This window comes from Mus caroli, chromosome 1, assembly GCF_900094665.2.
Source record: "Mus caroli chromosome 1, CAROLI_EIJ_v1.1, whole genome shotgun sequence".
Classification (NCBI taxonomy): Eukaryota; Metazoa; Chordata; class Mammalia; order Rodentia; family Muridae; genus Mus; species Mus caroli.
Genome location: NC_034570.1, coordinates 52,106,639 through 52,121,638, shown reverse-complemented (window position 1 = coordinate 52,121,638; position 15,000 = coordinate 52,106,639). Strand labels below are relative to the sequence as shown.

The 15,000-nt window shown below is 45.1% G+C and overlaps 1 protein-coding gene across 1 annotated transcript in view; it reads right to left on the bottom strand.

The window, feature by feature from the left end:
- Positions 1-15,000, bottom strand: part of LOC110291452 (aldehyde oxidase 2) — an 86,008-nt gene that overhangs the window by 12,287 nt on the left and 58,721 nt on the right. The window contains exons 30-33 of the mRNA XM_021158623.2: positions 14,518-14,693; positions 11,535-11,600; positions 11,264-11,452; positions 6,428-6,595 (exon numbers count right to left, since the gene is read on the bottom strand). Coding sequence (XP_021014282.1) covers positions 6,428-6,595; positions 11,264-11,452; positions 11,535-11,600; positions 14,518-14,693 — 599 coding nt within the window. The remainder of the gene's footprint in view (positions 1-6,427; positions 6,596-11,263; positions 11,453-11,534; positions 11,601-14,517; positions 14,694-15,000) is intronic.

Below are 15,000 nucleotides of genomic sequence, written 5' to 3'. Positions count from 1 at the left end.
TCTGCCTCCCGAGTGCTGGGATTAAAGGCGTGTGCCACTATGCCAGGCCTTTCCTGTCTTAAAATTGTAACAAATTTTCCTTTTCAAATCTTGTTTTAAGGCCAATGTAAAGCCCAAAATTAACCTGTAAGCCCCACCTACCCAAGAACCAGGTAACTACCTGGAATGCTGGGAGTTGTAGTTAGTGGAAAATTACAATGCCTCATGGGAAAGTATGGTGGCCTATAGGTGACTGAGTCAATTGCTGCTGGGAAATTCCAGGGAATGGTCCTGACCAAAATCCTCTCTGGGTCAGTTTGGTCAGTGTTTATTATTTAATAAAGCTTGCTTTAAGTTTGGCCCAGAATGGTAGAATTGGTTTTCTTTGGTGAATCTCAGTAATAACCATGATTAAACACCAGTTTATCAGGTCAATCCCTGGAACCTATGATGTAAGGAGAGAATAAATCCTAAAAGTTGTCCTGACTGCTATACAATCATCATGGCATGACTGTATACACACACACACACACACACACACACTACACTACACTACACTACACTCACAGAGAGAGAGAAAGAGGGGAGAAATAATTTTAAAACTTTTAGGGGCTGGAAGAATGGCTCAGTGGTTAAGAGCACTGACTGCTCTTCCAGAGGTTCTGAGTTCAAATCCCAGCAACCACATGGTGGCTCACAGCCATCTGTGATGGGAGAGGATGCCCTCTTCTGGTGTGTCTGAAGACAGCGACCCACATATGTGAAATAAATAAATAAATGAATAAATCTTTAAAAAAAACTTTTAAAAGTGTTTAAAATCTTGTTTCTAAGAAGTAGTAATTTGAAACTTTATTATTTCTCTTTTTAAAAATATGTTTAGGGGCTGTCGAGATGGCTCAGTGGGTAAGAGCACTGGCTGCTCTTCCAAAGGTCCTGAGTTCAAATCCCAGCAACCACATGGTGACTCACAACCACCCGTAATGAGATCTGACGACCTCTTCTGGTGCATCTGAAGTCAGCTACAGTGTACTTATGAATAATAATAAATAATAATAAAAATGTTTAAGGGATTTTTCTTGCGAAATTGTAAATAATTACACAAAACACATTTTTCTTCCTCCCATCACCAAAACGAAAATGACATAGAGATAGTGTTTTCCTTTGTCCACGGCCATCAGACCGGTTCAGAGCAGAACCATCTGCACCACTTTTCACCAGAGATTAATTCCAAGAAAGGACCAAACCCAACACTCAAACAAGTAGAGCTCTGCATAGGGCTGGTGAGAAGGCGCATGGGGGCGGGGGTGGGGGTATGGGGGGGCGGGGGGAGGTAGTGGGGAGGGTAAAGCCACTTGCCTTCCCACCCCAGTTCCTTGTGTGGGACCCACAGAGTAAAAGGAGGACCGCCTCCAGCAACTTACCCTCTGACCCCCACAGCCTCACGCACACAGGAAGTAAACAAGCGTCAAAGGAAACGCGACACAAGCAAACGCCTTGGAAAACAAAACTCTGTCTAATAAAAGCTTACTCAATGAGAGCTTTGTTTTGTTTTGATAACAAAATATCCTAAATTAAGTTGATGTCGGTGGTGTCTTTAATCCCAGCAGAGGCAGGCAGATCTCTATGAGTTCAAGGTCAGCCTGGGCTCCAGAGTGAGTTCCGGGACAGCCAAAGATACACAGAGAAACCCTGACTTAAAAAAAAAATAAAAAAAAAAAATCCAGTTCTTAGTTTCTCACTAGTTTCCCCATGAAAATGAAAATGTGACTTTTAGTTGTAGGTTCTGTAAGTTCCTGTTTGTTCTGGCCTCAGGAGGTCACCTTGGTTTAATGTGGAAATATTTATCAGCCTTGTAGGTGAGGCCTGTTTTGAAGGTTATTAACAGTTATGGGTATTCAGGGAAAACTTTAATTCTAGTGTTTATGGGGCGACTCATATTTACCCAGTATTTTTACACGCATTATTTCATTTAATTCCAAGGGAAAAGTACCGAGTATTTTACCATCATTTCTGTTTAAGAAAAAAGTCCAGGTGACCTGTTATTTCTCTAATGACGAGGAAGAGGTTGCCAAAGGAGGAGGCTCCGAACTTTCCAAGACCTGTGTTCTTGCACACAGACCTTTCCTAGTTATTCGTCACTTTCTTAGTCATTAGAACAAATTGTATTTTTATTTCAGAATTCAAAGGTTAAATACAAAATCTGCGATTATTTATGTTCTGAGTGTATGTGAGTGCAGGTGCCCACAGAGACCAGGAGAAAGTGTTCCACTTCTCCATCTCTTGGAGCTGGTTGTGAGCAGCCTGATGGGGGTCTCAGGAATACAAGTACAAGGAACCTCTTCTTTCCTTTTATCCCTCCCCCAACCCCTGTCTGTCTGTCTGTCTGTCTGTCTCTCTTTTGAGGCAGGGTCTTCTTTCTTTCCTTTTTGTGTCCCTTTCTGTCTCTCTGTCTCTGTCTCGCTCTCTCTGTCTCTCTCTGTCTCTCTCCAGGGTCTTCCTCTAGCTCTGGCTAGCCTGGAATTCACTAGGTAGAATATAATCCTCCTGTCCATGCCGTCTGAGTGGAAAAAAAAATAGTATTTTAGACATGGTTACAGCATTCTGGGTCATTATATATTCTCTTGACCCCCCCCTCCACTGCCCCCCCCCCCCGCCCCCGCCCAAGACAGGGTTCCTCTGTGTACTTCTGTATGTCCTGGAACTCACTGTACAGGCCAGGCTGGCCTCGAACTCAGAGATCTACCTGCCTCTGCCTCCCGAATTCAGATTAAAGGCGTGCACCAACACTGCCTGGCTATCCCTTCCACTTTTTTTTCTTTTTTTTCTTCTCTCTGTGCTTGGGACCAAACCCAATACATTGCGTATGCTAGGCAAAGATGCTACTAGTAAACTACAGCCCCAGCTTTAGCTCAGCATATCTTCAACTAAAAAATTGTGTATGTTAGGTCTCAGAAACCCTGGACAAAAGGCTGAGGTACTTATTTACATATCAGAGCTGACTGACACTGGCCAGCTTTCCCAGCAACGCTCAGAACTTGTGGCTCCTCCTAGGTCTCCTCGCCCGGCCCCCTACGCTAAACCCCTCCCTCTTGGGAGCTGGGCTTCTCCTTCCCTTCCTCCTGCCAGCTCCCTTTATCAGCCAGTTTTGTTGTGTGATTTTCTTGGCAACGTGGCCTGGGCCGCCTTCGTCTTGCAGTGATTCCTCTCTTGCTCTCCCTCCCCATCTCTCCTCTCATGTTCAGGTTTTATCTGCTGGCCATGGTCAGCTTGGACTCTTCCCTCTGCCTGCTTTCTCCTTTCTTTGTCTTTTTTTTTTTTTCCAGAGCTGAGGACTGAACCCAGGGCCTTCCGCTTGCTAGGCAAGCGCTCTACCACTGAGCTAAATCCCCCGTCTGCCTGCTTTCTCGACAATAAAAATGTTCTTCTCCTCTTATTTCATATTTTCATTCAGTGACACAGGCCCTGTAATCCCAGGACTTCGAAGTTATCTTGGACTACATAGCATATGTAAGGTCAGTTTGTCAGTTTGGGTTATGTAAGACTGTAGCCTGCATGTAATAGGCTTCCTTACAGGATGCTGCTGTAAATAAACTCTGTTCCTGTAGAACTTCATATCCCCCACCCCCCACCCCCCACCCCCCGCTCGCCCAGGAATGCCTTTCCTTCCCACCCCGCCCTCCAGCGTTTGCCACTCCTCCTGCCCACTCTTCAGCAAAACAGCTTAGTTTCCTCAAGGGCATTATGTACACAACCCAGTCCGATATTAAATCTTCTGTATGCTGAGCACACCTGGTGATGGTAAGGAGAAAAACTCTCTGGGTTTTTCATTGTTTCTCTGTCCCTGCTTTGAACTCTGAGCTATCTGGAGTAAAAAGCTTTACAGGATGTCAGTAAAAGGATCTGAGGCAGCAGATCCATCTGTCTGTCTGTCCGTCTATCTGTCTGTCCGTCTATCTGTCTGTCCGTCTATCTATCTATCTATCTATCTATCTATCTATCTATCTATCTATCTATCTATCTACAACTACCCCATGTACATAAATTACATAGTACACTTACATACACATATATGTGTTTGTATACACACATCTCACACAATTTTTTTTTTTAAAAACAGGGTCTGACCATGTAGCCCAGGCTGGCCTCAAAACATGACCCTTCTGCTTCAGCCCCCAAGGGCTGGTATCACAAGTATGTACCCATGGCTGCTTTTCACTGGATAGAGGAATATTGACATTTCCTGCAGATTATTTTGTGTGTTTCTCGCCTCCTGTAAAACACTGTCAATTTCCTCTTTGCTCTCCTTGGGACACTTCGCTCAAGGCTGGCTTTGAGTTATTTCCTCTTTGCTGACAGTCAGCTCACACTGATCTCAAAAAGGGTACAGTGGTTTGAATAAGAATGGCCACCCATAGCCGGGCAGGGCAGGCAAACTCATTTACTCCCAGCACTTGGGAGGCAGAGGCAGGCGGATTTCTGAGTTTGAGGCCAGCCTGGTCTACAAAATGAGTTCCGGGACAGCCAGGGCTATACAGAGAAACCCTGTCTCAAAAACAAAACAAAACAAAACAAAACAAAACAAAACAAAACAATGGCCCCCATAGGCTCAAATATTCAATGCTTAGTCATTAGGGAGTGGCACTATTTAGAGGCACTTGGGGGCCTTGCTGGAGGACGTTGGGCTTTCATAAGCGTAGTTATGCCCTATTGCTGTGAAGAGACACCATGACTAAGACAACTCTTATGGATGGGGTCGCCACAACATGAGGAACCGTATTAAAGGTTGCAGCATTGGGAAGTTTGCAAACCACTGGTTTAGCCAACCGACCAGAGAGCTCTAGGGAATTTTATTTAAAATTATAATAACAGTAAGTAATAGTAATGATGCTGGAGGGATAGCCCCATGGTTATCTCGGAGGACTAGAGTTTCATTTCCAAACACCATGTCAGATAACTCACAGGCTTACAACTGCCTGTAACTCCAGCTCCCAAGAATTCAGTGCTGTCTTCTGGCCTCAGTGGGTGCCTGCAGATACCTGCACACAGAGGCAGGCATATATGTGCAAACACACACAAAATAAATAAATATCAAATAGATAAGTAAGAAAATAAATTCTAAAAACGTAAGATGGAGATCAATCTAGGAAGATGCCCAGTGTCAGTATCAGGCCTGGCCTCTACACTCAAACACACATGAACACAAGTACACACACAAGAGCATGCACACATGTACCAAACACACACGCACATTCGCACAACAAACATAGTCATAGTTATTTCTGGTTGAAAGGATTATGGTTGATTTCAAGTCCCATCTTACTCTTTTCTAAAGTGGACATGTCTGTCTGTCTTTCTTTCTTTCTTTCTTTCTTTCTTTCTTTCTTTCTTTCTTTCTTTCTTTCTTTCTCTCTTTCTTATACAGTGTCTTATTATGTAGACCAGGCTATTCTGGGAACTGCTGTGTAGACCAGGCTGGTCTTGAACTCACAAGCCTATCCACCCTTCCCCTCAAGCGCTCCATCAAGCATAGCATGTGTTACTTTTATAAAGACAAAATGTAAAACACTATTAAAATGAGCCTTACAATATTAAATATAGGTCCTACCATGAAGCGATATCTAGGAGCCATTGATGAATATTTTAGGAAGTTTGAGACTACTTTCACATTGACAAAAGTGTCTGATTGATGGGCATTTGCATAGTTAGTAGACAACTGGTGTCCACCAGGGCGTATTGACAAGGTCTCAGCAAGGAACTATCAGACTTGGCAGAAAATGCTGTCTCACCCCATGTGCCTCGGAGCCCAGCCGCCTGGCCTGAACTGTGAGTAAGAGCTAAGTGAGTCACTCCTTCCCACTGTATGTGACAGCTCTGCCAAACAACTCGTTGGCTAAAAACAGTCTGAACCTGGGGAAATGCAGGAGGCCATTTTCCAGGAGTCAGGCTGTGAGGAGGCTGAGAAGGAGGCTCGGGTGAGCAGGGAAATTTCCGAGGCGCTCTTTATTACTTTCCTTGCTCTGCGTCCACTCCAGAATAGGATGCCTACCCTGTAAAATGGGACCCAGAGCGCTGTCTTGAAGGTCACCTGTGCTTAAGCTTTAGAGTAAGAGACAAGGTGATCTTACAGTGGCCCTGTGATGAGTAAGACCAGGAGAGTGCTATGCAGGAGCCCTGAGTCTCGAGGTGTCTGGTTCCTGCCTTTGTCCATGGAGGAGGCACTGGTTGGAGGCAGATGACTGCCCTCATTGCTGTGTTCAGGAGACTGGGATGAATGTCTGAACTACAGGACAATTCAGCCTCAGCCTCCCAGCTGCCAGGATTGCAAGCATTTACTACCACGCCCTATCACTTTATAGCTTGATTAGACACAGGTTAGGTCACAAACTGACACAGAAGCCAAGGGAGCAGGAAGTTGCAGTGAGCTTGCAGGAACAGAGCAGCTCCCTACCATGTCTGTGAACCGATCTGCACAGGCCATCCGCACCCACTCTGGGGTTGCTGGGCTCTTCACTGTGAAGTCCTCCGCTATGTCTCTTTGTCTCCGTGCCGCAGCCACCGCATCAACAATGGCAAAAAACACAGATGACCCTAGGAACATCCCAGACTCCCCGAGGCCCTGCAAGAAAACACATTTGTCTATTTTATTGGCCTTTTGAGACAGGGCCTCACTTTGTGGCTCTGGCTGGTCTGAGACTCACTATGTAGACCAGAATGAATTCACAGAGGTCACCTCCTGCCTCTACACTGCATTTGTTTTAAAAGCTTCTGTAGTAGACAACAAGCTACTTTGGGACAGGGCGTCATCTTGTTCAGCACTGTATCCACAATCCCTGGCATTCAGTCTTATAAATCACTTTTTTTTTTTTTTTTTTTTTGGTTTTTCGAGACAGGGTCTCTCTGTGTAGCCCTGGCTGTCCTGGAACTCACTTTGTAGACCAGGCTGGCCTTGAACTCAGAAATCCGCCTGCCTCTGCCTCCCAAGTGCTGGGATTAAAGGTGCCGCCACTGCCTGGCTTTATAAATCACTTCTTAAATGGGAACTTTCTACATCTTCAGTTCTGTGTGTGTTAAGTATTTGTTCTATGGGAAGGGATGCACACGTGCTGACACGTATGTGCAGTCCATGTGTTTCTGTCGGGTAAGAGAAGGGCACCATTATTAGAACAGTCAATGGTTTGACCTTGCCAGCTTCATAAGCAGAGGGGGAAATAATTCCTCATTATGCCCCTGGGGCTAAGGGAAGCAGCATATTTGTCTGAGCTTTTCATTGTTGGGGAGAAACAACAAAATCACCAGCCATTTGGGAAGAGCTTATTTGGCTTACAGATCCTGATTATGAAGAAGAGTCAGGGCAGAAAGCAGAAACTAATGCAGAGGCCATCGAGGGATGCTGCTTACTGGCTTGCACAGCCTGCTTTCTTATAGAACCCAGGACCACTTGCCCAGGGTGGGACTGACCACAGTGGCCCCCCACCCCATCAATCCTGAGTCAAGAATATGCCCCACAAACTCACCTACCACAGCCAGTCTGATAGAAACATTCTCTCAGTTGAAGTTCCTCTTCCCAGAGGACCCTGGCTTGTGTTAGCAGATAACATACTAACAAGTACAGTAGTGTATGCTCTACTACAGTACAGTAGTGTATGCTCTACTACAGTACAGTAGTGTATGCTCTACTACAGTACAGTAGTGTATACTCTACTACAGTACAGTAGTGTATACTCCACTATAGTATAGTAGTATATACTAACCTATAGTACAGTAGTATATACTAACCTATAGTACAGTAGTGTATACTAACCTATAGTACAGTAGTGTATACTATACTATAGTACAGTAGTGTGTACTAACCTATAGTACAGTAGTATAGTGTATACTATACTATAGTACAGTAGTGTAGGAGAGGAAGACTTGGGCGGTGACAGACCTTCACGTGTAGGCAACAGGCAGGAATTCGAGTGCCATGTGGGCAGGTGAAGGACAGTAAGGAGAGGAGACCTGGGGACTGTGGAGAGACAGAGACCCCCTCCTTGGTCTGTCTGAGGAGGCAGCTGTTCTTTGTTTCTGATAATTGTTACCTTCCATGAACGCACCCAAAATAACCAGAGCCGTCTTTTTTTTTCAGAAAAGTTTCTGTATTTGTGGCTTTTGTTTTGTTTTTGGTGGTGGTGGGAATTGAACCAGGGGCTGTGTGCACACTAAGCAAGCATTTTCTTGCTGACTTTTATCCCCAATCTTTGTTTTCATTTTTTGGTTTCCGAGACAAGGTCTTACTGTGGAACCTGGACTGTGAAACGCACCATGGAGTGGACCAGGTTGGCTTTGAATAGTCATACGTCTTCCTGCTTTTACCTCCCCAGTACCATAGGCACTCACTCATCACCATGTCCTTCTTGGTCCTTGTGTGTTTACCAGAGAGATCTTGCTTTGTAGCCTAGGCTGGCATTAATTCATGCTCCTTCTCCATCTACCTATTGAGTATTGGCATTACCGGCATGCCTACCATGCTGGGTGCACTGCCTGGGTACTCTTAACCTGAAGCTGTTCTCTGTAGGCTCTGGGCTGCCTCTGGCCTTCCCCCCTCAGATGGCTTCTAGACCAGCCAGAGTCAGAAGGACCTGTTGGTGTCCCTCCCTCTGAATCTGTGATGGCTTCGCCAACCGAAGTCCAGAGGTGATACCTAGGCTGAAGGGGAATTCAGTTGGGAAATGATGAAATTCCTGCAGATATATTTTTCTTGTTTCAGAAAAGAAAATCAATTTATTCCTGAATGGAGAATAAAAGTAAGAAAAAAAGATGTGACTGTTCCTAGGAAAAGGTTTACTGTAGAGAAAGGGGGAGCAAAGGCAGATATCTGGGAGAGTCCAGAGTGAACATGACCAGGCCATGTGAGAAGGGAGAGAGAGGGCCAGGTGACCAATAGGCCATGGGGGTAGAGGGTAGACCAAAAGGGGCTGGTAACCAAAATGGCTGTATTATATAGGAAGGGCAGCCCAGGCCCTGGGCTGGAGAAATTTAAGGTATGCCAGCCATATCTTTTAATACTGAGGGATGCTGGGAGAACCTGGTCTACTTTGGCATGTTAAATGTTAGTCGTTTGTCAGGGTTTGAGATGTAACAACTCCTATCTGGAAGTTTCTCCAAAGATTTTTTTTTAAGATTTATTAATTTATTTTATGTGAAGAGGACATTGAATCCAATTACAGATGGTTGTGAGCCACCATGTGGTTGTTGGGAATTGAACTCATGACCTCTGGAAGAGCAGCCAGTGCTCTTAACCCCCTGAGCCATCTCTGCAGGCTCTCCCCAAAGATTTTTAAGGAAGACTTTTTGTTTGTTTGTTTGTTTCAGACAAGGTTTCTCTGTGTAGCCCTGGCTGTCCTGGAACTCACTCTGGCTGTCCTGGAACTCACTCTGTAGTCCAGGCTGGGCTCGAACTCAGAAATCCGCCTGCCTCTGCCTCCCAAGTGCTGGGATTAAAGGTGTGTGCCACAACTGCCCACCATTGCCCAGCTTAAGGGAGACTTTATACCTCACTCCTTGGTGAGGTTTCTATCTGATTTTTGTCATGATCCACATAAAGCAAGGCAAGCAAAGTTGACCTTTATTTTAATTTGCTGTTCCTTTCCTTTAGTTATTAAAGGTTGGCTAGTGTCTTTGCTTCCTGACACTATTGACATTTGAAGTCACATGATCCTTTATTGTAGGAGCTGCCTTGCATAACTGAAGCTGTTTAGCCATACCCTTGGCCTCTGAGCATTGCCTTAAAATCCTTTAAATTGTGTCAGCCAGAAATGCATCTGGATATTATCAGTTTCATGTGTGTGCGTGTGTCTGTGTGTATGTGTGTCTGTGTGTGTCTGTGTGTCCTGGCGAGAAAGCGTGTGTATGTGTGTGTGCCTGCCTATCTGTCTGTCTTGGTAGGGAGTAGGATATTCTCACCACAGTTGGTAAGAGCTGTTCTAGATTGATTTCTGGGCTTGACTGAAAAGTCCCTCGGAGGTGGGCAATTTACCTAAGAGCAAAGGAGGATGGTGGGCTGGGGTAGGAACCCAGGCCTCCAGTCCACTGATATCTGCGGTTTCAATGGTATCATATCTTCAAGCTCATTTATTCTTTTGGTTTTGTTATTTGTTTTGTTTTGTTTTGTTTTGTTTTGCTTTGTTTTGCTTTGTTTTTTGAGACATGGCTAACTTGTGCTGCTCTGGAACTCTATATAGCCCTGGCAGGTTTTAGCCTACCCTTGGTTGGGGTTATTGGTTCAAGCTACCACACCCAGCTCAATGTTGCCTTCTTCGTCCACCCAGTCCTTTGTGTGTGTGTGTGTGTGTGTGTGCGCGCGCGCGCGCGCATATGCGCGAGCACTTGTGCACAGGTGTGATGTGTGCAGTGAGGGCATCCTCAAATTACTATCTTTGGAAACACTCTCTATCTCCTTTGAGGTAGTCTCTCCCTGGCCTTGAGCTCACCAATTAGTTTAGACCAACTGGCCTGAGAGCCCAGAGATCCTCCTGTCTCTGCCTCCCCAGTCCTGGGGTTACAAGAGTACGACACACAGAATTTTTATGTGAATTCTAGCGATCGAGCTGACACTCTCGTGCTTTCAAGGCAAGCTCCTTACTGATGAATCTGGGGCCATTCCTCTAGACTCTGATGTCTTCTCAGAGCTTAGATGAGAGCTGGGTATGGTGGCACACACTTGTCATCTCAGCCCTTGGGAGGTGGAGGCTGGAGAATTAGGAGTTTGAGTTTGAAGTCATTCTGTTCTCCCTGAGATCCATCTCAAAAAAAAAAAAAAAACAAAAAAAAAACTAAAAAAGAAATAGACAGCTGGGCAGTTAAGCCACAAGCCTTAATCCCAGCACTTGGAGGCAGAGGCTGGTGGTGGATCTCTATGAGTTCGAGGCCAGCCTGGTCTACAGAGCAAGTTCTAAGACAGCTAGGGTTACACAGAGAAAAACTGTCTCAAAAAAACAAAAAACCCCACTTCCCTCAAAAAGAAAAAAAAAAAAAGAAAAGAAATACATAGATAACGTTTTAAATAAAAAGTGTTCCTCTCCCAAGAAGCCCAAGCTTCTCTCTAACTTTTAGTTTAATGAAACCAGGATCCAGGGTTGTTCCCTGGAGGGATTTCTCTTTCCTTGACCCCAGGTTTTCCTAGGCGGGTGGTCTCCAAGGGGCCTGGTCCAGATAACCATGAGCATCAGTCTTTGTTTTGTCTGGTGGCTTGCTCTGGCCATGCTCCTAGGCTGCTGCACATGGGCGGGCTAGTTCACTTTCTTACCTTTGACGAATAGAGGGTGAGTGGGGTCTGAGAGGACGGCAGCAAGGACACGTTAAATTGCTCCGGGACATCAGTGACAGTTGGGATTTTGTACTTGTCCGGGCTCCGAGAATACAGGACGCCCTCTGGAGAGTAGAGTAGCTCCTCGGTGGTATAAAGACCCATTCCTTGGATAAATGCACCTTCGATCTGAAGGGGGACAGTTTTAAGCTTTAAGTACCCTGCGACCACTCTTAGGAAGGGGTTTCCACTCAGTTGGGCCAGCACCTACCTGCCCAACATCAATGGCCGGATTCAGGCTGCAACATGCATCCATGACAATGTTGGTTCTGATTTTCTGAGACAGATTTAAAAAATTACTTCTTTATAAAAACTTGAAATAAAATATTACTTTAAGGTGTGGAGGATACAGCTCAGTGTTATAGTGTTTGTCTAGTATGCACAAGGCCCTAGGCTTGTTCCTCAGTAACACACACACACACACAAATAAATAAATAAAACTTATTTTCAGGTTAGCTCAGAACAAAGGCAATTGCTGCCACAGTGACCTGGAGTTCAAACCCTGACCCCATGTGTCAGACCTGAGTTACAGAAGCTGTCTAACCACCACTTGTGTCCTGCGGTGTATGTGTTCCCTCCCCTTCAATCCCTTCAGTGAAGAAATGAACTACAAAGAGTTCCTTGCTATCCCAGAACCACTGCTCAGAGTCATCTCAGTTCCAGAGATAGGAAGAGACCTGACAAAAAGTCCAAAGTCCAGGGCGTGCTGGCGTGGGTGAGTGAGTCACCTGGTAAATAATTGAGCCTGCCTGTCCACCCGATTCTCAGGCTGGCTTCCTTCATGGCTCTCGTGGAATTCATGAGCATGTCACAAGGGCTGGATGCAGGTGGCATTGTAGCTGAGAGAATCATCCGGGACATGTACAAGCTTAGGGGCTTGCAAGGTTTTAGAAGGGGTGAGGGGTTACGTGCTGAAGCCAACTCTGATCCTCAGACTTTGTGGATCTGCTTCCTTGTCTGAGAAACAGTGAAATGATCCAGCCCTGTGTGTGTGTGTGTGTGTGTGTGTGTGTGTGTGTGTGTGTGTGTGTGTGTGAGAGAGAGAGAGAGAGAGAGAGAGAGAGAGCGCCCATTGGTTACTGGGACTCTCAGAAAGCTCCTAAGTGTCTCTGGGCTATCTCAGGAATACATTTGGACTTCCTTCCTTTCTCTTAAACATTTTTAAAAAGGATTATTTATTTATTTTATGTATATGAGTACACTGTTGCTCTCTTCAGAAACACTAGAAGAGAGCATCAAATCCCATTTCAGATGGTTGTGAGCTACTGTGTGGTTGCTGGGAATTGAACTCAGGACCTCTGGAAGAACAGTCAGTGCTGTGGTATTACACAGGGGAAGGAGATGGTGACATGGTAGGTAGAAACCTTTGCTTACCAGCTGGACATCCCCAGACAACAGTGCCTCACACAACTGGCCACGGTGGGCCAGTCATTTAGTGTCTCTGAATAGAGTAAACTATTTTCAGAGATCAACATTAATACTGAAATTTCTGAACCTTTACCTATATGTATAAACTGGAAGGCACAGAAAAGACCAGATTTTAACACCATGTATTCTGGAAGATTCCTCTGTTTGTTTTTTTAAGGAGTTACTTTAAAGCCTTCAGATAGAGTTGACAGGTAAAATAAGTATGACCCAAGACTTGTGTGGGACATATTTATGCTGGAAACGTATTTGTTGTTTACTTGAAATTCAAGTTGAATTAACCAGCCTATGTTTTTATTTGCTAAATTTGGCAACACCCCTGTCAGCGGGCAGGGTCTTATGACTGACTAGCTGATCATCAACACCAGCTCCCTAGTAAGGTGGAGCTCAGGAAAGCAGAGACACTGGCCTGTGGGCCTTGAGGGGAACCTGAGACAGGCCCCAGGTTGATATCCCCGGGGCTGCTGCACAAATATTATCTATGTGTGCCTTAGTGTGAAAAGCACCAGAAAACAGAGTCTAAAATGAGACACGAACAGTCTGTGATCACGTGAGTTTTCCTCTTAAAAAAATGACCTCACATGAAAATGGAGCCACAGAGGGAGGCAAGATGCCTCCACAGTTAAAGGTGTTTGCTGTCAGGCCTGACAGCCTGAGTTTGATCCCTGGGGCCCATGAAGTGGAAGGAGTGAGTCTTCTCTCATAAGATGTCTTCTTATCTCCACAGTGCCATATGGCATGCACCACCCCCAGGGAAAATCAATGTAAACACGTGTTGAATAATATTAATATATCCTAAAGGGAAACCTGAATTAAACAGGAGGGCATTTCTTTTCAGACACTGTGTCTTTAAACAATCTTATTAATGGGCTGGGCGGTGTGGCTTGGTTGGTAGGGTGCATGCCTCACACGCAGAAGGCTGTGGGTGTGGTCGCCGGCATCTGCACACACTGGACATGGCTAACAGCCCAGCATTTGAGAGATGGAAGCAGGAAGATCAGAATTCGAGATTATCCTTGACTACACAGCAAGTTCAAGGGCATCTTAGGCTACCTAAGAAGATCCTGTCTCAAAAAAAAAATATATTTTTTAATAATATTGATGTGGAAGAAAAGTTAAGAAATAAGTAAATAGACGTATTTTGATATGTTGCAGCCATTATACTTTTCCTAATGATACAACTTACTACACTTTGGTTATATTTAACTCTATTTAATATTTCCGTTGTCCTTGTCTCCAGAGTGATCTAGAGTATCCCAAGTTTACCACGTATGGTGCAAGCTGCTGACTTGGCCTAGATATTCTCCCTGTCTATGCAGGTGACTTCTTGATGAGCAATGGCAGGCACAACATTCTTTTCAGACCCCACCACACCGCAGTCTATCCCTTTGGCCATCCATACTGTCCTTGGAATAATGACTACGGATGAACATCGGCTGAGCTAAATGACCTCACCTGGACAACCTGTTTCTCTTTGAGGAGTAAAACCTGCTTCTAGGTAAAACTCTGGGAAGTGACTTTGTTGTCGGAAATGCAATGGTAACTTTAACACATTAATCACATCCAGTCGGTCACAGCCACTCCCTCTTGACTGCTATGTTATTATTATCTTATGTGACGATTCCAAGAGAAGACTGGATCTCTTAAAGTTCCCTTGGAATGGAAAGAACTAGCCTCTCTTTTGCGAATTACGCAACGGCGCTGGGCCACTTTCTGCACAGTGCCAGTTGGGTTGCTGATCTAACTTGCCCGGGGCAGTGCTGACCTACCTTGTGAGCACCTGTCAGGCAGTCGATTTCAACCTCAGAACATGCAGCTCCATAGACATAGTACGGGAATGGGTCTCCCTCTCCTTTCTCCCAGTCCATGAAGGCCTTGTAGCCCCTGAGGGAATAAAGTCCTTTAGGTGGGGGGAGGGGTGGGAGTGGCACAGAAAACACAACGTCTGTACTTAAAAAGATTACTACCACCACAGTTTTACTGTACAGCTGCCTGGTGCACATCTCAACTATTTTTTGATTTTTTTTTTTTTTTTTTGTTCCTTCAAGCTGTTCCCTCATATTCACCTCAGTGGTTATGTGCCATTGCGCTAAAGCGAATGAACACTTCCTTCTGCTCATGCCTGTGTAGCCTGAGGGTTTATTTGGATAACCTGTAGCAGGAGTGCCATATCCCTCTTGAATGTGATAGTCACCTCTCTTTGCTTTCTATATTTAATGAACATAAATTTGTTGGGGCAACCCCCCCCCCCC